This window comes from Hypanus sabinus, chromosome 3 (genome assembly GCF_030144855.1).
Source record: "Hypanus sabinus isolate sHypSab1 chromosome 3, sHypSab1.hap1, whole genome shotgun sequence".
Lineage (NCBI taxonomy): Eukaryota > Metazoa > Chordata > Chondrichthyes > Myliobatiformes > Dasyatidae > Hypanus > Hypanus sabinus.
In genome coordinates, this window is record NC_082708.1 from 156,786,473 (window position 1) to 156,809,908 (window position 23,436).

At 41.6% G+C, this 23,436-nt stretch overlaps 1 protein-coding gene across 5 annotated transcripts in view; it reads left to right on the plus strand.

Annotated features, from left to right (window-relative positions):
- The window catches only part of bmpr1ba (bone morphogenetic protein receptor, type IBa), a 372,535-nt gene that overhangs the window by 318,228 nt on the left and 30,871 nt on the right, over nt 1–23,436 (plus strand). For all 5 annotated transcript variants that reach the window (XM_059965428.1, XM_059965431.1, XM_059965429.1 and 2 more), the window contains 2 exons: nt 18,275–18,371; nt 22,583–22,721. In XM_059965428.1, coding sequence (XP_059821411.1) covers nt 18,275–18,371; nt 22,583–22,721 — 236 coding nt within the window. The remainder of the gene's footprint in view (nt 1–18,274; nt 18,372–22,582; nt 22,722–23,436) is intronic.

Genomic DNA, 23,436 nt, shown 5'->3' on the forward strand with positions numbered 1-23,436 from the left:
AATGAGAAGAGACTCAATTCTTCTGCGATATGCTGAGCAGTGTCCATACAGATAGCCTTTGTGCTGATTTGTTGGGAAGGGAATTTTGTTGCCCTAGTTATTAGCCTTAGGAAAGAACAGAGGTAATGGTGCCTTGACTGGAGATGTGCTGATGGATGCTGGAGAACAGGAGAAAATTGCATCCAGTACATTAAGATAAAGCTGCTTGGTTTTGGAGCAGGCATTCTTTGAATGGTAGTCAGACTACCAATGTGTGTGGCTTGATGAGAGGTTATGAGGTAGATGAGTTATTGATTATCTATAGTGCAATTTTGTTCAATTTGTTAACATGCAAATAAGCTGGAACAAAAGAAAAGCTTTGAAAATCACCTTTGGTTGATGGTGCTAAATGTACCCCAGAATCTCTCTCACATGCTGACCTGAGAGTGAAGCTGCATGCTGGGAACAACTGTGATTAGATGCTTATATCCCTACAACCATTAGTGTAACAAATAAAGAAGGTAGTTTACAATAGCTAGTCCCAAGGAATTCCCCTCTTGCTCTCGCTTTCTAGTGTGGGCTTTGGCCATAGAAGCAGGTTTTGATGTAAGCCAGCTGGTTAATAAGATGCTCTAAAGTATCGAAGGCATTAATTAATCTATGATGGGATGTTTAGAATCTGAGAGCTTTCAGTATTTTATGGGATCAAAAGATTTCCCTTCACGTGTTAATTGAAATTGCTTGAAAACATTTACTACATGGAGACTTTGAAACTAAAAGTCTTATTTGCAATTGATTTGAACTTAAGAACTGTGTTGTACGAGAAAGCAATAGTGAAACTTTGGAGCATGTGCTAATAATTCATTGAGGTATGGTAACCTCACATGCACACATTAGTACATTGTACACATAGTACAGTATTTATACAAACACTAGTAAGGCGATTTGGCCCTTTGTGGCTATGCTGCTATAGCTGTTGGTATGGTTTGGTGGCAAAGCAGTTAGAGATTCTGCAGATGCTGGAAATTGTGAGCAAACACACGAAATGCTGGAAAACTCAGCAAGACATATAGCATCAGGCAGGTGCTGCCTGACTTGCTGAGTTAGCACTGCTGCTTAGCAGATTCGGAGTGCCTGGTTTGATCCTGACCTCAGGTGCTGTTTGTACAGGATGAGCATTCTTCCTGTGGCTGTGAGTTTATTTTGGGTTGTTAAAGTATGCTGGAATGCTAGGTGGCCACTATAAACTGCCCCTAGGGAAGGCTAATGCCAAAAGGGGAAGGCACGTGAGGAGGTAAATTGAAAGACCATAGGGGAATAGGACGATGGAGAAATGGATTGATGGTATTGCTGTGCTGAGAACTGTCATGGGTATGCTTACCCGAGTAGCCTCAAACATTGTAATAATGAAGTCACAGAGTAATACAGCATGGAAACAGGCTCTTAACCCAGCTCACGCATGCTGATCAAGATGTCTATCTAAGCAAGTCCCATTTGCCTGTACATATCCCTCTACACCTTTCATGTTCATGAACTTGTCAAAATGTCTTTTAAATACTGTAATTCTACCAGCCTCCACCATTTCTTCTGGTAGCTTGTTCCATTTACTCACCGGTGACAAAGTTTTAAACCTCAGTTCCCTTTTACAGTTCTCCCCTCTCAACTTAAATTTATGCCTTCCAGTTTTAAACTCCCCTATCCTAAGAAAAATATTTAATTAAGCCTTCTTCATGAACTCATCCTGCAACCCCGTGTTCTTATGCAGTTTCCTCTTTTCCCTTGTATTTGCTTCTCTTCTAAGCAGTTCAATCCCAATAACACACAATTGTTTAAAAATATCTCATCTCCTCAATCCCATTAATTATCTTATATCTGTGTTTTACAGATAATGTACCTCCTCCAGCTGGAAACAGTGTCCCAAGTTTTATTCATTGATTCATAATTTTCGACATGTCTGTCAAATTAATACATGTGTATAACATAACGAGGGAGATTGACAGAGTGAATGCAGGTATTCTTTATTCCAGGTTGTTAATCAATAACTAGAAGTTTAAGGTGAGACGGCAGAGATTTAATAGAACCCAAGAGGCAGCTTTTTCACCTAGAGAATGGTCAGTATATGGACTTAGCTGTCAGAGGAGATGGATTGAGGTAGGCACATTGAAAAGGTACTTGAACAGGCACATGGATAGCAAAGGTTGAGAAGGATATGGGCCAAATGCAGGCAAGTGGGATAAGTTTAGATTGGAACCTTAGTTGGCATGGACCAGTTTTAGTGTTGTATGTCTCTGACTTTATCCAGCTGGAGTATTCAAAACCCTATCCCAATACCCCAACTCCACAACAAATAGAAAGAGAACAAAAGAAAATGGAAGACTGTGTACAATCTTATTTAATATCTCTGTTGTTTCCTAATGGGTTTTGCTTGCTTTAAGAGATTAACCTTTAGTTATTGAATACTCTTGTGTAATCCCACAAATTGGAAACCACAGATTACAAGAAAAGATCATTGTAGCAGCATCATAAAGTCTGGAGATTTCTGATCTTCTGTGAGAGAAATTTGTCGACTATCATCAACAGCCACAACACTATGGGGAAATTAGACTAAGTTATGTCTTGTATGATCATCACACTCACAGCAAAACCAGGCATTGGATTGGGACTCCAGTTATTCCACTTCTATCACCCTTTGACTCCTCCATCTCACAGCACCAGCCACTCCAAGAGATAAAACCTGGTTTGGTCTTCTCTTCAATATGTTTTTTTTCAATTCATTTTAGGAAGTCCCTCATGATTGAGTAATTTTTGCTCTGTTTAGGGATACTTAAAGTTCAAGTTCAAAGTAAATCTATTATCAATTAATATATGTCACTATGTATAATCCTGACATTTATTTTCTTGTGGGCATTCACAGTAAATCCTTGAAACACAATAGAAGCAATGGAAGACCACACCCAATGGAATGGAAAAACAACCATTGTGAAAAAGTCAATAAGCTATGCAAGTACAAAATAACATCTAAGTAAACAAGCAGGAAAGTAATAAATATCGAGAACATGAGATGAGAAGTCTTTGAAAGTGAGTCCATGGGTTGTGGGAGCAGTTCAGTGATGAGGCAAGTGAAATTAAGTGAAGTTATTCCCATTAGTTCAAGAGCCTGATGGTAATAAGTGTTCCTGAACCTGGTGTTGTGGGTACCTTCTTCCTGATAGTAGCAGAGAGAAGAGAGAATGGCCTGGGTGGTGAGGGTCCCTGATGATGGATACTGCTTTCCCATGCCAACACTTCAATCGTGAGGAGGGCTTTATCCATGAAGGAATGGGCTGCTTCCACTACTTTTTGTAGGTTTTTCTGTTCAATGGCATTGGTGTGATTAGCCTCACATTCAGAAGTATAAAATGAGTAAAGCAGGGGGCTGAGTATACAGCCTTGTGGTGCACCTCTGCTAATGGATATTGTGGATGAGATGTTGTTGCCATTCTGAACTGACTGTTGTCTGCAAGTGAAGAAATAGAGGTTCTAGTTGCACATGGAGGTGCTGAGGCCAAGGCCTTGAAGCTTATTGATTAGTTTTGGGGAGATAATAGTATTGAATGCTGAACTGTAGTTGATAAAGAGCATCTGATGTATACATCTACACTATCCAGATGTTCTCGGATTGAGTGAAGAGCCAAATAAATAGCATCTGCTGTGATGGTAGGCAAATTGTAATGATCCAAGTCACTTCTCAGACAGGTGTTGATATGTTGCATCAACAACCTTTCAAAGCACTTCATGACAGTGGATGTAAATACTACTGGTGAAAGTCAATGAGGCAGGTTACCATGTTCTTCTCGGCCATCAATATAATTGAAGCCTGCTTGAAGTAGTCAGTATGTCAGACTGCCCATGCGAGGTTAAAGATCTTGGTGAACACTCCAACCGGTTGATCAGCACAGATCTTTATTACAAAGCCAGGTACCCGACCTGAGTTGGATTCTATCCCTCCTGAAGGATGTTCTCAGATTGGCTTCAGAGATTGAAATCACAGGGTCATCAGGGATTGTGGGAGGTCACGATGGTTCTTCCATGCATTTATGGTCAAAGCTAGCATAGAAGACATTGAGCTCATATGGGATGGAAGCCTTGCTGTCTCTTGTGTCGCTTGGTTTCACTTTGTAAGAAGTAATAGCATTCAAGACCTGGCACAGCTGTTGAGCAACCTTCAGTGAATCAGGTTTGGTCCGGAATTGCCACTTCACACATGAGATGGCTTTCTGACATTGTATCTGGACTCCCTGTATCTTACTTGGTGCCAGACCTGAATGCCTCTGATCTGGTTCTCAGCAGATTGTGGATCTCATGGTTCCTCCATGACTTCTGGTTAGGAAATACTCTGAATGATTTTGTGGGGACAGATTTGTCTCTGATTGTTTTTGTAAAGTCCATGGTAAGCATATTGTATTCATCCAGATCCTCTGATGAGACCTTGGGGTAGCCCATTCCACAGTCTTGAAGATTCTCCACTGCCTCCCACTGGTGCCCTTATTTCTGGAACATTTGCTATTTAGTTTCTGCCAGTATACAGGTAGGAGGAGAAGGAATCAGATTTCCCAAAATGCAGTCTAGGCACAGAATGGTAGGCATTCCTAATTATGTATAGCAGTGACTTGAGTGCATCAAGACCCTTGGTACTGCAGGTTATATGCTGATGATGATTGGGCAGAGATTTCTTCAGAAAAAAACGATGGAAATCCTCGGCAATGAGTTCAAAGGGTCGGGTTAAGCTGGCTCTTGTTTGCTAAAATGAAAGCACTCAATATCTGGAGTGCCCGATTAACATTTGCCTTTGGCAGTCTCTAATGTGTGGTTAGGATCATGGAGGAGAACTGTCTTGATGATTAGAATGGTCAGCACTTAATCATGGGGTGTTCAAGATTGGGGGAACAAGAATGCAACAAGACTGCTATTCATCCCTAACCTGCATCACTAACCTGTAACTGATCCCTCTCACACTTGCAGGCAGAAATTGCCTACAAGCTTTGACACAGTACTGCACTTCAGAAGTGTTTCATTGATTGTGAGATATTTTGAGACATCTGAAGGAACTCTGTAAATGAATGCTTTTTTTTTCTCTCTCTAACTGGGTTAGCGGAAGCAAGATAAACCTCCCGAAGCCCAAAACAGCAGAGTCCCAGTTTATCTAATTATCATTACAATGCAAAGGATTAATTGGTGAGGATCACAAATGGACTCAATTGCGCCCTAGACCAGTGCTCATTTTGAAAGGAAAGCTTCTTTGTGAAAAGATTTCTAATGATTAAAATTCTTTAAATATTAAACCCAAACATCTGTGCCTTCCATTATACTCCATTTCTTGGTTAAAGAGCAGGGAAAGAAAATAACCTATCTCTTTGGAGACATGCCCATCTTCTAGAAGAAAGCTAAAATGAGAGGTACTGTAATTGACTCCTTGTCTAGTCAATTATAGCTTAAATCAGTTGTAGCTATCCATAATTTGAGAGTTCATTTTACCGAATTTCAATCCATTGAGCTTCCCACTACCAAGAGTAGCCAAAAAGTTAGAATCAATTTTAAACTCTTTGTTGGGTTGTACCAATGGCCCAGCTAGTTAAGGCTCTGACTCATGGTACTGGAGGCCTGGGTTCAATTCTGACCTCTGTTTACAGTTTGGTAAATTGGCTTATTATTGTTACATGTACTTTGTTTTGCATACCATTCATACAGATCATTTCACCACATCAGTTAGTGTAAAGGCAAAATAGGAGCAGAATGCAGAGTACAGTGTTACAGGGAAAGGGCAGTGCAGGCAGACAATAAGGTGCAAGGCCATAGTGAGGCAGAATGTGAGGTCAAGAGCACATGTTATCATATGAACAGACTGTTCAATAGTTTGCACATTCTCCCTGTGACTGTGTGGATGAAACTTAAACTGAGGCAGTCACACACAGAGTGCAGGCTTTAGATAGTAGATGGGTGACCACCAGGAGTAATCAGTCAGTGTTTATTTCCCTGATCAACAAATATAACCTTTTGGATACTGCTGTGGGGGGTGGTGGAAGGGGCTGGAGGGTGGTAGGATGATCTGTCAGGATACAGCTGCAGCAGCAATGGCTAGTGGAACTTGAGGCTCAGCAGAGAAGGATAAAGTCAGGCAGAATGATAGTGATATGAAACTCAGCAATTAGGGGGATGGACAGGAGGCTCTGTGGCCATGAAAGGTATGCCAGGATGATGTGTTGTCTCCCAGGTGCTAGGGTCTGGGGTGTCTGTAGAATGTGTAGAATGGCTACAGAATATTCTCAAAGAGGATGGGCAGCCAGAGGTCGTAGTACACATTGGCACCAATGACCTAGCTAGAATGGAGGCAGAGACCCTGCACAGTGAGTATGGGGAGTGTGGAAAGAGGCTCCAAGGTAGTAATCTCTGGATTACCTCCAGTACCATATGTTAGTCAAGTTAAGAATAGCATGAAAGTACACTTGAATGAGTAGCTGAGGAATTGAAAAAAGGTTTCAGGTTTTTGGATCACTAGAACGTCTTCTGAGGCAGGGCTGATCTGTACAAGAGATATCATCTATGGAAATGAATAAACAGTCAACGTTTCAGATTAAGACCCTTCTTCAGGACTGAAAAGGAAATGGGAAGATGCCAGAATAAGAAAGTTGGGGGGGGGGGGGGGAGGAGGGAAGGGAAGGAGGATAACTAGAAGATGATAGATGAAACCAGGTGGGTTGGGAAAAATAAAAGGCTGGCAAAGAAGGAATCTGATAGGAGAGGAGAGTGGACCAGAGAGTACAAGAAAAGAGGGAACCCAAGGTGAAGTGAAAGCCAGGTGAGAAGAAGTAAGAGGCCAAAGTGGGGGAAAGAAGATGAGGGGAGGTGGAGGGAATTTTTTTTACTGGAAGGAGAAATCGATATTCAAGTTGGAGGCTACCCAGACGGAATATATGCAAATGTTAGAGAGAAAAAAGCACTAAATCCTTTTTCATGTTATGGAAATGTTTATTTATTTCCATATATGCTGCTGACATGCTGAGTTCCTCCAGCATTTTGTTGATGAGCAGATGGATCTTGGAATATAAGAAAATGGTAGGTGGAGTTTAGCTCAGACAAATGTGAAGTGTTGCACCTTGGTCGGTCAAAAATAAAGAGACAGTACATTGTTAATGGCAAGACCCTTAAGAGTGTTGATGTGCAGATGGACCTTGGGGTCCAAGTTCATAGCTCCCTGAAAGTGGCTTCACAGGTGAAAAGTTCAAAAGTCTGGAAGTTATTATACATTTTTATAAAACTCTAATTAGGCCTTATCTAGAGTTTTGCATGGAGGATGTGGAAGCTTAGAGGGTGCAGAAAGGGTTTGCCAGAATGCTGCCTAAATAGACGGCATGTGCTATAATGAGAGATTGGACAAACATAGGTTATTTTCTCTGGAGCAGTGGAGGCTAAGAGGAGATCCGATAGAAGTCAATAACATTATGAGAAACATAGACAGAAAGTATGTTTTTTTCCCAGGGTTAAAATGTCTAATACCAAAAGGCATGTATTTAATATGAGTGTGGGTAATTTCAAAGGAGATGTGAGGGGCAGGTTTTTTTTACACAGAGTGGTAGGTGCTTGGAATGCACTGCCTGGGTGAAGATAGAGGCAGATAAAGTGGGGACTTAGTAGTAGGGAGATATTTATGTAGGCACATGAATGTGAGGAAAATGGAAGAAGATGGACATTGTGTAGGCAGAAGGGACTAGTTTAGCTGGCCATTTGATTACTGTTTTAATTGACTTGGCACAGCATTGTGGATCGATGGGCCAGTCCCTGAGCTTACTGTTCTATATTCCTCCCACATTCCAACTATAAGGGCAGGTTGGTTTTATTGTACTTGTACCACACAATACTGGTGCATTTGACAGTAAACTTGACTTGTCAATTGACCACTGTAAATTGCCCCAAGTGTATAGGTGACTGGTAGAATTTATGGGAGATGATGAGGGTGTGGAGAGAAGAACAAAAATGGGATTAATGCAGCATGTTAAATATGGGACTAATGAAGCATATTTCAGAACATATACCAGCAATGTTAAACCTAATTTTGATTCTGACTAGAGTAACTGAAATTGATGGTCAATACAGACTTGATGGACTAAATGACCTGCTTCTGTCCTATTTGCATTTTAAGTCATACTAAGTGTGTGTGTGAGTATATTTTGCATGTTGTCTATGTATGGGAGGGGAGTTCAACACTCCAGCAGGCATTAATGCTATACTGAGCTGGGTGTACTTCCTTTCATTGTAGTACCCTTTTGCTTTGAAGACTCTCCATCTTGTTATTTCACAGCTCTAAGTAGTCTTTTCCATTCACAATGTCCAACATAAGACCAAAAGACATAGGAGCAGAATTTGGACATTTGGCCCATTGAGTCTGCTCCACCATTCAGTCTTGGCTGATTCTTTTTACAGCTCCTCAGCCCCACACACTGGCCTTCTCATAATACACAAGGTGAGGCTCACCAGTGCCTTATTAAGTCTCAGCATCACATTCCTGCTCTTGTATTCTAGACCTCTTGAAATGAATGCTAACATTGCATTTGCCTACCTCACCACTGACTCAATCTGCAAGTTAGCCTTTAGGGTGTTCTGCACAAAGATTCCCAAATCCCTTTGCATCTCAGATTTTTGGATTTTCTCCCCATTTAGAAAATAGTCTTCACTTTTATTTCTACTACCAAAGTGCATGACCATGCATTTTCCAACATTGTATTTAATTTGCCACTTTCTTGCCCATTCTCCTAATCTGTCTGAGTCCTTCTGCAGCCTACCTGTTTCCTCAACACTACCTGCCGCTCCACCAAACTTTGTATCATCTGCAAACTTGGCATGAAAGCCATCTATTCAATCATCTAAACCATTGATATACAGCACAAAAAGAAGCGGTCCCAACACCAACCCCTGTGGAACACCATTAGTCAGTGGCAGCGAACCAGAAAAAGATCCCTTTATTCCCATTTGCTGCCTCCTACTAATCAGCCAATGCTCTAGCTATGCTAGTAACTTTCCTGTAATACCATGGGCTCCTAACTTGGTAAGCAGCCTCATGTGTGGCACCTTGTCAAAGGCCTCCTGAAAATTCAAATATACAGCATCCACTGCTTCCCCTTTATCTACCCTACTTGTAATCTCTCAAAGAATTCCAACAGGTTCATCGAGCAAGATTTTCCCTCAAGGAAACCATGCTGACTTTGTAGTATCTTGTCCTGTCACCAACTACTCCATAATCTCATCCTTTACAATTGACTGCAACATCTTCTCAACCAGTGAGGTCAGGTAACTGGTCTATAAATTCCTTTCTGCTGCCCCCTCCTTTCTTAAAGAGTGGAATGACATTTGCAATTTTCCAGTCCTCCAGAACCAGGTCAGAGTCCAATGATTCTTGAAAGATCATTACTAATGCTTCCACAATCTTTACCACTATCTATTTCAGAACCCTGGGGTACAGTTCTCCCTTGTAATAGTAACTGCACTCACTTCTCTTCCTTCACACCGTTCAACACCTGGCACTCTGCTAGTGTCTTCAACAGTGAAGACTGGTACAAAATACTCCTTTAATGCATCTGCTATCTTCTTGTCCCTCGTTATTAGTTCTCATTTTCTAGTGGCCCTATATCCACTCTTATCTCTCTTTTATTTTTCATATACTTACAAAAGCTTTTTCAATTCACCTTGATATTGTTTTATAGCTTGCTTTTGTATTTCACCTTTTCTGTCCTAATGATTCTTCAGTTGCTTTCTGTAGGTTTTTAAAAGCTTCCCAATCTTCTGTCTTCCCATTAGTTTTTGCTTTGTTGTCTGTCCTCTCTTTTGCTTTTACATTAGCTTTGATTTCCCTTGTTAGCCGCGGTTGTACTATCTTGCCATTTGAGTATTTCTTTCTTCTTGGAATACATCTCTCCTGCACCTTCCTCATTCTTCCCAGAAATTCAAGCCATTGCTGATCTGTTGTCATCCCCGCCAGCATCTCCTTCCAATTTACTTTGGCTAATTCCTCTGTCATAGCACTGTAATGTACTTTACTCCACTGAAATACTGTTATGTCAGACTTTACGTTCTCCCTGTTAAATTTCAGTTTGAGCTCAGTCATGTTATGATCACTGCCTCCAAAGGGTTCCTTTACCTTAAGCTCCTAGTTCATCACACAACACCCACATCATCCTGTTTCTATCCCCGCTGGCGCGTGGCATGGGTAGCAATTCAGAAATTACTACCCTGGAGGCCCTGCTTCTCAGCATTCTGCCTAACTCTCTAAATTCTCTCTTCAGGACCTCATTTCTTTACCTTCCTATGTCATTGGTACCAATAATGCCATGATATTTGACTGCTCTTCCTCCCCCTCCAAAGTGCTGTGGACATGATTTGACTTATCCCTGACCCTGGCACCTGAGAGGCAATATACCATCTGAGTGTCCCATCCACATCCACAGAATCTTTTGTCTGTTCCACTGATCATTGAGTCCCCGATCACTACCACTCCCCTCTTCTCCCTCTTTGCCTTCTGCACCATAGATCTATGCTCAGTGCCGGTAACCTGGCTTCCATGGCATTCCCTTGGGAGATCATCTGCCACAACAATATCCAAAACATATATTTATTATTGAGGGGAATGGCCACAGGGGTGCTCAGCGCTAACTGCCTATTCACATTTCCAATTCTTCTCCTGACTGTCACCCAACTACCCACCTCCTGCAACATAGGGGTGACTACTTCCCTGTAACTCCGATCGATGATCTCCTCACTCTCCCGTAGAAGCTGAAGGTCATCCAGCTGCTGCTCCCTAACACGGTCTTCAAGGAGCTGCAGCTGGATGCGCCTCCCGCAGATGTAGTTCCCTGGGAAGTACATGTTTCACATTGATAGGAACTGACACCTTAAGCTGCTACAAACCACACATTTCAGAAAGAAATAAAATGCTGGGTATAAATGCTAAATGGTTGACAAATGGTGTAAGACATTACAGTCCGGCACTGAAGTGGGAAACAATTCCCTGGAGTCAAGTCTCAGTTTCAGTTAATGCTTCAACAGAGCGGGGACCATTCACACCATTTGTCTTATGCTACACGAGAGAGAAACCTTTTTTCTCTCTTTTGTAAGTTATTTTACAAGAACTTTTTCTTCCTCCCTGTGAAACCTAATTCCTTCATTAGCTTTTGATTCATCCCATTGCTCAGGCGAACACAGATCGGAACAGATTACAAATTGACCCACTATTGTCTTGCCGAGCAAGGTACCATATTTGTCAGCTCTTGCAGACCTGTATGATGGTAAGGGAATATTCCCCCAGGAGCGCCCCTTGCCTTTGCTTCTTCAGTGTTATCATGAATCAGAAATCTAATAGCTTGATATCAGTAAGGATCAATGAGTGTAGGATTCAACCCTTTTCCCTTATTCAGCTGTTTCCCTCTGTACTCAGTGTGTGCTCGGCTGTTTTGTGCTGAAGAGCCTCAGATAAGAGGCTTTGGTAACCTGAATTGAGAAGAAAAAGGAGGTGTGCTTAGTAGTAATAGGAAGTAAAAAATGTAGACTTGCTCAGGAGCATCATTCTGATTAGAAGCTATCAATACATTTGATTATATTGGCTGCTTTTCTGAGGCTGTGTGGAGTTTATACAGAGCCTGTGGAAAGGAGACTGGTTTTTCTGATTTGTTGAACTATGTTCACAACTCTAGGGATGTTTCTTGCGATTATAGTCCGAACGGTTGCCAAACCCCAAGCCATGATACATCTGGATAGAATTATTATGAATGGATAAAAATTGGTGAGGGTCAAAGGGATTTGCAAATTATCTTTATCTGCTTAATCAAGTAGAGGCACTGGTGAACTTTCTTTGCCATGATCTCTGCCTTGTAAAAGCCTTGTACCTTTCTTGTCTACCTGCACTGCACTTGCTCTGTAACTGTAATACTTCATTTTGAATGTTGTTGTTTTCACTTGTACTACATCAATGCACTGAAGTAATAAAATGATCTGTATGGATGGCATGCAATACAAAACTCCTCACTGTACCTTAGTAATGCAACAATAGTAAACCAATTTACCAATTTAATTTGCATTTGAATGTAGGAATTAGGAATGGCAGTAGACTATTCAGCTCTGACCTTCAATTTGCAAGCCCACTTAATAAGATCCTGACTGAACTGACTAACCTTAACTTGATATTCTGCCACCTTCCCAGCACCATTTCACACCCTTGCATATCAAGAATTTATTTACTGCATGTCTGCCTTAAAGTTTTGAGACTCTTATGTCCAGTAAGGGAGTACACAAGATTGGTGATCTTACAGTAAAGCATACAATTTAAAATACAGTAAATATCATGTGTTTCCAATTGAAGAAAGATTATTTTTATTTATCCTTTCTTGCATATGCGTGCTTGATTAGTTGAAGCATTGAGTTCAAAATTCAGGGAGTTATGTTGCAACTGTATAAAACTCTGGTTAGGGCACATCTGGAGTGCCACATTCAGTTCTTGATGCCCCATTATACGAAGGCTCTGGAGGTTGTGGAGAAGGCGTAGAAGAGGATTACCAGGATCTTGCCTGGATTAGAGGGTATGTGCTCCGAGAAGAAGTTGGAAAGCTTAGGTTGTTTTCTCTGGAGTGGCAAAGGCTGAGGGAAAACTTAACAGATGTTTATAAAATTATGAGAAGCATAGATAGACAGTCGGTATCTTTGCCCCAGGATCAATATGTCTAATACTAGAGGGCACATATTTAAAATGAGAGAGGGAAAGTTCAAAGGAGATGTTCTGAACACTCTTTTGTACAATGTGATGGGTACATGGGATACCTGTTCTCCCTTTCACATTCACAACACTTCAGAGCATTATACAATCCTTTCAAATTGTAGTTCCTGTTGTAATTTTAACAAAATCCTCACAACCACCTCCCACCAACAACAATATAGTTGTTGCCTACAAAATATCTTAAGGATGTATATTGCCCTTGATAACTCCTTTTCTCTTTATAAGACAGGAGGTAGAGAGAAGAACAGGCCTTGTTTAGAATAATGTAGAAAAGAACTTTGAGAGCCGGCTGAGCCCTACTTGGCCATATGTTAAACCTGTCAAAAGCTATTACATCTCTGGCTATAAAACAATTAAATTCTATAAAAATTAGAGAATCAATTTTAAATATTTAAACTTATTAAAAACTTAAACGTCAGTAAAATTATTTAATTAAATTCTATAAAAAATGTGATTGACTGAATACTTATTCAGAGTTGTCTCAGCTGCTCTACGTTAGAATGAGTAAGTTGCTCTTGTTGACATTGGTGCTGCTGATTCTCCAAGTGGATCCTGGTGCATTCCCCCATCACTGACTAGCTGGCATCTAACTGATTATGCGTACCTTTGATTCTGCGTGGAACTGCAGGAATATTCCAGCAGATTCCAGCTCAGTGGAGCTTTTGTGGCAACTTGGCTGTTTCATAGTCACCACTGCTGATTCTGGTTTAATAAAATTCCTGGTTCATTTCAGTAGTTAATGGAATTAAAATTCACTAGTCCTTTAGAGGCAGATACAGACTTTTGTGGTAAGCTAAACTTTAAGGAGATGCACACTTAAATTGTTTTATTGACTTATAATTGCCACATGTCAAAAGGGTTAAGTTCTTCAAGTCTCTAAGAGTAAACCACTAATATCGTGTTCTTGCTCAGCCATGTTGACGTCATGGCCAAGAAACATCACCAGTGTCTCTGTTTCCTCAAGAGACTAAAGAAATTTATCATGCCCCCTTTGATTCACACCAATTTTTATTAATGCGCCACTGAAAGTATCCTATCCAGATGCGTCATGGCTTGGTATAGCACCTGCTCTGCCTGTGACTACAGGAAAGTGCAGTGAGTTGTGTGCACAGAAATTAGCCTCCCCTTCAATGACTCTGTCTATCCTTCTCCATTCCTTTGTAAAGCGGCCAACTTAATCAAAAACTCCACCCATCCAAGGCATTCTGTTTCCTCCCCCTCATCAGACGGAAGATGCAAAATCCCAAGAGCACTTAACAACAGGTTCAAGGTCAGCTTCTAACCCACAGTTACAACAATATTAACAGTCCCCCTAATACAATCAGATCTCACAACCTAACTTGCTAGTCTTGCACCTTATTGTCTGCTGCACTGCAGTTTCTCTATAACTGTTACACTTTATTCTGCACTCTTATTGTTTTACTTTGTACAATCTCAATGTATTGTTGTACGAATGGTATGCAAGACAAGCTTTTCCATTTTGGTTCATGTGACAACATGAGTTGATTTACCAAATTACCGAGGTACAGTGAAAAATCATTTTGCATGCCATTCCCTACAGTTAAAGATGAAAAGTTAGCATTATTTGTCATGTGTTCATCGAAACATTGAAACGTGCAGTGAAATACATTGTTTGCATTAATGACCGACACAGTCTGGATGTGTGCTGGGAGTAGCACATAAGTGTTGCCATCCTTCCAACATTAGCATACCCACAACTCACTAACCCTAGCCTGTATGTCTTTGGAATGTGGTAGGAAACTGAAGCACTTAGAAGAAATACACATTGTTATGGTAGGACTTAAACATTCCTTAAAGACAGTGGTGGGTATTGAACCCAAATTGCTGATCACTAGCACTTTAAAGTATTAGACTAATCACTATGCCACCATGCTGCCCTCTCAAGCTGAGCTCCCAATGGAAAGTAAATATATTCAGAAGATACCATAATGTATCTTGCTGGGTCTAAAAGCACTTGGAGGCATTATAGGAATACTTAGTTTGTTTTCGGTTAGAAACTTTACCCCAGTTGGTTGTACTCAACATTTAGTACTGTAGTGACTATGCTCTGTTTCCATAATTCTTTCCTCTTGACTTCAATGAATCCAAATTTTGGAAGTTGAGGATAGAATCAGAAAATACTGGAAATGCTCAGCAGGTTAGGCTGCATCTACACAAAGAGTAACTGCCCTACAATTCAGGTCAAAGACTCTTTGAAAATTGAGTTCTTTGTTTACTGCGCTTTTTTGAAGGAAATTGGAACATCAATCAAAGGATCAGGGATGACTTTATGGAGGTTTATAAAATTATGAGAGCAACAGCTAGGATAGATGGATTGGAAACACAAGAAACTCTACAGATGCCAGAAGCCCAAAGCAATGCACATAAAATGCTGGAGGAACTCAACAGGTCAGGCAGCATCTATGGAAATGAATAAACAGTCGACCTTTCGGGCTGAGACACTTCAAGACTGGAGAGGAAGGGGGAACATGACAGAATAAAAAGGTGGGGGAGGCGAAAGGGGATAGCTAGAGGGTGATGGGTGAAGCCAAGTGGATAGGAAAGGTCAAGGGCTCAAGAGGAAGGAATCTAATATGAGAAGAGAGTGGACCAGAGGAGAAAGGGAAGGAGCAGGGGACACAGGGGGAGGTGATAGGCAAGAGGCCAAAGTGGGTAATGGAAGAAGATGGGACGGAGAAGGAATTTATTTACTGGAAGGAGAAATCAATGTTCATGCCATCAGGTTGGAGGCTACCCTGATGGAACATAAGGTGTTGCTCTTCCACCCTGAAGATGGCCTCATTGTGGCAGAAGAGGAGGCCATGGACTGACAAGTCAAAACAGTAGTGGGAATTAGAATTAAAATGTTTGGTCACCAGGAAGTTCCACTTTTGGTGGATGGAGTGGAGAAGATCGGCAAAGCGGTGCCCCGACAGATTGGATCTCTTTTCATCCCGAGGCTGAGAAGTCTGTGCTTGAGGGAACAGGTTGACAGTTAGAAAGGTGATATTTAAGGGAAGTATGAGGGGTTAGCGCAGAGTCTGGAAACTATCTGGAATGAGCTGCAAGAAGTGATGGTGGAAGCATATACAGTTACAAAACTTCAAATTTGTTTGGGCAGATATTTGGATAGGAAAGGCAGAGAGGGATATGGACCTAATGAGGGATTGGCCTAATGGTCAGCATAGATGAAGTAGCCCAAAAGGGCCTGTTTCAGTGCTACGATAAGACCATAAGATCTAGGAACAGAATTAGGCAATTTGGCCCATTGAGTCTGCTCTGCCATTGCACAATGGCTGATCCAGTTTTCCTGTCAACACCAATCTTCTCCCTTGATGTCTTGACCAATTAAGAACCTATCAAACTCTGCCTTAAATATATATAAAGACTTGGCCTCCACAGCTGCTTGTGGCAAAGAATTCCACAGATTCACCAATCTCTGGCTAAAGAAATTCCTCTTCATCTCTGTACTAAAAGGATGCCCAAATATTCTGAGGCTGTGTCCTCTGGTCTTAGACTCTCCCACCATAAGAAACATCCTCTCCACATCCACCCTATCAAGGCCTTTCACCATTCAATATGTTTCAATGAGGTCACTCCTCATTCTTCTGAATTCTAGTGAATACAGGCCCAGAGCCATCAGACGCTCTTCATATGACAAGACATTCAATCCTGGAATCATTTTCATGAACGTCCTTTGAATCCTCTCCAGTTTCAGCACATTCTTTCTGAGATAAGGGGCCCAAACCTGTTCACAGTACTTCAAGTGACGCCTCAGCAGAGCTTTATAAAGTTTCAGCTTTACATCTTTTCTTTTATATTCTAGTCTTCTTGAAACTAAATGCTATCATTGCATTTGCCTTCCTCACCACAGACTCACCCTTTGCATCTCAGTTTTTTGTATTTTCGCTCCATTTAGAAAATAGTCAACACTTTCATTTCCTCTACCAAAGTGCATGATCATACATTTCCCAACACTGTATTCCATCTGCCGTTTCTTTGCCCATTCTCCTAATCTAAGTCCTTCTGTAGCCTCTCTACCCTCTCACTACCTGCCCCTCCACTTATCTTCATTTCATCTGCAAACTTTGCAACAAAGCCATCAATTCCATCATCCAAATCATTGACATATAACTTATAAAAGAATCTATCCCAATACAGACCCCTGTGGAACACTACTAGTCACTGGCAACCAAGCAGAAAAGGCTTCCTTTAATTCCCTCTCTTTGCCTCCTGCCAATTAGCTACTGCTTTATCCATACTAAAATCTTTCCTGTAATACCATGGAGTCGTAGCTTGTTAAGCAGCCTCATGTGTGGCACCTAGTCATAGGACAAATCTCTAAGTTGCTTTTCTGCATGATGTATATACAAATCATGTTGAGCTTGAGCACTTTGAAAAATTACTCCTGTAAAAAATATACAGCATCAAATAATTTCCAGACTAGGGTGCTTTTGTTTTAACTCGATCCAAACCAGAGCTAACTGGGCAGTAGAGTTCGCTTTCAGTTTGCTACTCTTAATGAAAGCATTTGATCATTTGCAGGATGATGAGGTTTTCTGACTTCCCTCATACACAGCACAAAATTATATGTTATTGTTCAAGAAATGTACTGGAAGCTAAATCTACCAGTGATAATAGCCTTCAGGAGAAAAGTCTATGAGAGAGAATTTCTAAACATGTAGATTATCCACTTGAAGAATATATAAACAATAAATACATAGATTAAAGTAAAATTCCAGAGGGCTTTGTAAATCAACTTTTACTGGGTGAAAGATCTCTATTGCATTTCCCTGAAAGTAATCAGACCACCTCAGGTGGATGTGGTTTCAGAAGCCGAGCCCCAAGATTGTAGAAACGTCCCCTTCCAAAAAAAAGCCAACCACCACCCTCCCTTTCCGTAAAACCTACTGTTTCACTTGAGTAGATGTCCTCCACACAGATTAGAAACACAATGGCTCCTGGTCTGTGGTGAAAAATTACAGTTTTTGGAAGAAGATGGAAATTAAAATAAAAGGGGTGGAAGCACTCGGCAATTCAAGCAGCATCTATAGAGAGAGGAAAACAGCACTTCAGGCTATGAAGCCGTTCTGATGTACTTTTCACTTTTCTACTATATTGTGCTTACTTTTTTTTGGAGATACAAGAGATTGAGGTACTAGCAATCTGAAGTAACACTCGAAGGAGATGGGAAAACTCAGCAGGTTAGGGAGATTTATGGAGGGAAATGAACAGTCACTATTTCAGATCAAGACTCTTCATCAGGATTGGCCCAGAATTCTTGACCCGAAACATCGACTGTTCATTTCCTTCCATAGGTGCTGCCTGATTCACTGAATTTTTCCAGCTTTGTGTGTTGTTCTGTATTTATTGTTACCATATATATTGTTTACTCCATTGCACCCTGATATATATGGCAATAAGCTAATCTGCTTCTGACTGGGTACGGGTTTGTTTGTGTCCCAGGAGGTAACTTGCTTTTGATTCTGTATTTTTGTACAGATTTTGTCGATGGAAGCACACATCACTTGGCCCTGCTGATCTCTGTTACTGTTTGCAGCATCATTCTTGCACTGCTCATTATTTTCTTCTACTTCAGGTCAGTACCTGGCAATTAACTGCATGTGACTACGCGGTAAGTTTAGCTGAAGATATTGCCTCTTTTAGAAAGCTTTGCTTTGGTGCCCTTTCCTGACCTGTCTGTATCAGGTAACACATAAAATGCTGGAGGAACTCAACAGGTTGGGCTACACCCGTGGAGGAAAATGGACAGTCAAGGTTTTGGGTTGAGACACTTTGTCAGGACCTTCAGCCTGACCCATCGCATTCTCCCATATTTTGTGTGTTGCTGGAGATTTCTAGCAGCTGTATTCATTCTTGGGTCTGTGTCAAGTCCTGTTTACTTCTCATTCCAGTGGTCTCTGTCTTACATAAGCTCCCAATCCAGAACATGAAGAAATTAATTAGGAGCAGGAGCACGCCACTCAGCCCCTTCAAGCAAGTTCTGCCATTTTATAAGATCCTGCTGATCCAGCATACTCATGTTTACCTTTAATAACCTGTCATCTCCTTGCTTATCAAACATTCATTCAAAGGCTGTACTCCCACCATCCTGTGAAGAGGCAAGTTCCATGGCTTCACCACACCTTAGAGAAAAATAAGTTACTTCTCGTTTGGTTTTTAACTTGGCAACCCCATATTTTTCCCTGACTCTAGACTCTCCCATAAAAGGAAACGTCTTCTTCACTTTCAGGATCTGATACATTTCAATCATTAATCCGTAACCTGTTGTCAAACTTCTCCTTGTTTTTGGAATACAGAGTCATAGAATTCTAAAGCACAGAGATGGGCTCTTTGGCCCATTGCCCCCATGTTGACAATTATAATCATTTATACTAGTCCATTCACTGTCAATCTGCTCTGTAGCTTTCCATACCTTGGTGATTCAAGTGCCTGTTTAAATGCTTTTTGAAAGTTATGACCATCTTTGCTCCACTGCCCCCTCAAGCAGTGTTCCATATTCTTGCCACTCTTAGTCCTCCTCAGATCCCCTGTAACCCTCCTACCTTTCACCTTATACCTGTGCCCAGGTTTAGGAATTCCTATCAAGGGGAAAAGATTCTTACTATCTGGCCTATCTGTCCTCTGATACTCTTCACTCTCTCTGACCCTTCAAGGTTGCCAGCCTTGTTGAAGAACCCTTCATATGTCCCTGCATTTTGTTGTTCTCTCCCTCGGTAGCGAAAATCAAGTTCAGGATCGACTGTTATTATCACTCAACCATGCACATTTATACAGCTAAATGAAACATTTTTCCCCTGGGGGCTAGGGGCTAGGTGTAAGTATAGTTATACACACAGCACACTTAGTTATGATCCAAAACAATATCAACAAAAGTCCTTGAGTGGCATGGCATGGCATGGCCTGAAGACTGGCAGGGTGATATCATGGGTATTGATAGTGAATGATCAGCCATGATCTCAGAATGGCGGTGCAGACTCGAGGGGCCGAATGGTCTACTTCTGCACCTATTGTCTATTGTCTATGAGTGAGGTGCATCTTTATGTAAGACAGTATAATGTTACTAGCACTATTATAACAAAACAAGCTGTATTATAAATGTGCGAAACAGCAGCAATAAAAGATGAGAAGTGACCAGTGCAGGATGAGAGTCTGTCAGTGGATTGAGAAGTGGGGGTGGGGGGGGAGTGGTTTGGACATTCAGACAGGATGTACATCTGTGCAGGGTGACAGCAAGGTATCAAGAACTCTCACAACCTTGGGGAAGAGCCTGACAGTTCTGATTCGTATGCTGTTGCAGGGTAATGTAAAGGGTGATGGATGGCACATATAGTTCATAATAGAAACTGTTCTACATAGCTCACAAGCACTGTCATCGAGTTGTTTGTTCACTTCAAGAGATGGTGTCTGATGTAATGACATCAGTGTAGGGCACTGCTTTTGGTTTTGTTTGTGATGGAAATAAGGGGTTGCAGCTTTTGTTAGGCACATTAAACAACTCTTGCATGTTTTTTTATTCACAGATTCCTACGCTGTGATACCTTCTGCCTGGCAGCAGGAAGTCAGAGAGATTGTGGGAGGGACAGGAAGGGTCTTTGACGATGCTGTATATGCAGTGTTTCTGGTATAGATCCTGAATGGGATGGGTGGAAGAGAGACCCAGATGATGTATTTAGCACCGCTCACTGTCCATTGCAGGGGCTTATGATCTGATGCATTGCAATTCCCGGTGATGTGGGTGATCAGGCCACTCTGGATGGTGCGCCGGCAGGATGAGGGGGATGGAGGAGCCTCACTTGCCTCAGTCTCCTCAGGGAGTGAAGGTGTTGCTGTGCTCTCTTGACTAGAGAAGGGGTGTTGACAGGCCTGATGAGATTGTTCACACCATGCAAAGAAACTTGGTGCTCCTGACTCTCTTCATGGAGAAGCCATGTCTCCTATTGCCAATACCCTCCCTGAGACTCTTTGATTCTGTACTAACTCTCTATCCTGGTTAATCAACCCCTGCACAAGCCGTTGCTTTGCCCTTTGTGGTTACCTCCACTGACAGCACACCCTGGGCAATAGAGACAGCCTTCCCTGTGACCCCCATCCCATCAATGAGTCAAAATAAATCACATCCACCAAAATGCAACTGTTCATAGCATTGTGTGAAGGAATCCAATGATGTGATAAAAATCTGCTTCCCCACACTTCTCTGAAAAGAATTAGGAAGTGTTGTTAGGGAGCAAAGTTGAAGCAACTGTCTGCTGTTAAAGCAGACATTAATCAGGGGCTTGACTGCAAATATACACACATCTCCAGTAGAACTAATTGATTTTCTTAAAGCTGGTTATCAAAGACAAAATGATCTCTTGTACTGAAGCAGGGTCCGTGTGTTCCCAAAGCCTGAAGAAAGCAGCATCCTAATGAAAGGAAATAACCCATGTGAATAGGCTGAGGACTGTGTATGTACTGTATTAACATTACAGCTGTCTGCTGTCAAAGCCTTTGATGATTAACAAGAGCTCTGACTCACACAGTTATGGTTTCAAGTCCCACTCTGGAGCTCAAAAATCTAGGCTGGTCCTCCAGTGCACAGTTGAGGTAACATCATCAGATGGGACTTTAAGCAATCGTATACAGAAGATAGTCATGGCTGGTAGATCACTGCCTCATAAAACCGGAGACCCCATTCAGTTTGGAGCTTGAATGCTATCTGCAAGGAGTTTTCACATTCTCCCTGAGGCTGCATTCTGATGCTCTGGTTTCCACCTGTACCTCAAAGACGAGAAAAATCAGTAGATATTTTGGCTGATGTTCCATTGTGCAGTGGAACCTGGGGGTAATTGAAGGGAATGTGGTGACAGTGAAATAAACTGCAGGATTACAGTAAATAGATGGTTGATGGCCGTCACTCTCAGCGAGCCGAAGGGCCTGTTTCTGTGCTATACCACAATGACACTTTCACATGGCACCCTTCTGAATAAGAGTGGGTGGAGTTCAAGCTAAGCAGTCAGTTCAGACCCCAAATAAGATTCATTTAGCCTTAATCACTTGTTACTTGCTGTGCACCACTAGGCCACCAAGTTTCTGACATGACACCAGTTACTGCACTCCCAAAGTATGTACTCATGGGCTCATCTCTCCAATAGTATTTACATGTGATGCTGCCTCAAGAGGCCAACATCCATCATAGAAGACCTCCCTGATATGGGCCATGACATCTTCTCGTAGCTAGCATCCAGCAGGAGTACAGAAACCTGAAGTCCCAAACCACCAGGTTCATGGACAGGGACTTCTCTTCAACCCTTCAGTTCTTGAAACAATCGACACAATAATCACTACTTTAGTATAGCAACACTATGACCACTTTGCACTAAAGTGCATTTGGTGCTTTTTGTTTATTCTAACTGTGTTCTTTTTCATTAAAATAGTGTATAATTTATGTTGTTTCTTGTGAATGTTGTGTATCTGATGCTGTGCCTGTGATACTGCTTCAATTAAGATCTTCATTGCACCTGTGCAAATGACAGTAAACTCAACTTTGACTTTGCTTGTAAATTAGAATCAGAATCAGGTTTATTCTCACTGACATAGGTTGTGAAATGTATGGCTTTGTGGCAGCAGCAGTGCAGTGTAAGACATAAGCTACAAAACAAATTAATAGTGCAGAAGAGGATAATGAGGTGGGGTTCATGGACCATTCAGTAATCTGATGCAAGAAGGGAAGAAACAGTTCCTTAAATATTCTGAAAGGTGTTAACAAGGTGTAAGTGTTTGCTTTAATAATGCCCATTCTTTATGAAGGTATAAGAGGCAAGATGAAAGGCCGAGATACAACATGGGCATCGAGCAGGATGAGACTTTCATTCCAGCAGGTGAATCCCTCAAAGATCTGATTGAGCAGTCTCAAAGCTCAGGCAGTGGCTCCGGGCTCCCTCTTCTGGTAAGCAACTCATACTTCAAGTGTATTTCTTTGAAACAAGAGAAAGTAGTTCCTATGGGGCTTGACTAGCTGATCTGAATAATGTTTCTCCTGGCAGGGGAACCATCATGAGTCGTCACCCTTATATAAGAAAGGTGCTATCATAACGGAAAGAGTGCAGACAAGATTTATAAGAGGCTGAGTTGAAGAGAGAGGCTGGGTAGGCTAGGACTTTTTTTCTTGGACTGTAGGAGAATAGAGATTTTACAGGGGTGTATAAAACTGCAAGGGCCATAGGTGTAGTGATAGTGCACAGTCCATTAACCAGGATATGGGAATCAAGAACTAGAGAGCACAGCTTTAAGTGAGAGGGGAAAAATTTAAAAAGGACCTCGGGCAACTTATTTGCGCAGAGTGCGGTACATATAAGGAATGAGTTGCCTGAGGAAGTAGTTGAGGCAGATACTGTAATAACAACTCTGGACAGGTATATGCATAGGAAAAGTTTAGAGGGGTGTAGGGCAAATGCAAACAAATGAGACTAGCTGAAAAGGTGTTTGGCCAATATGGATCAGTTAAGCTGCAGGGTCTGATTCCATGCTCTGGGATACTGACCATATGTGGTCAGCCATTTGCCACTGAAATGAGAAGAAATCTCTTCACCCCAAGCAAATGAATCTTTGAAACCCTCTATTCAGGAGTGCTGGGGAGGTATAGTCTGTTCGTGACTGTAGGA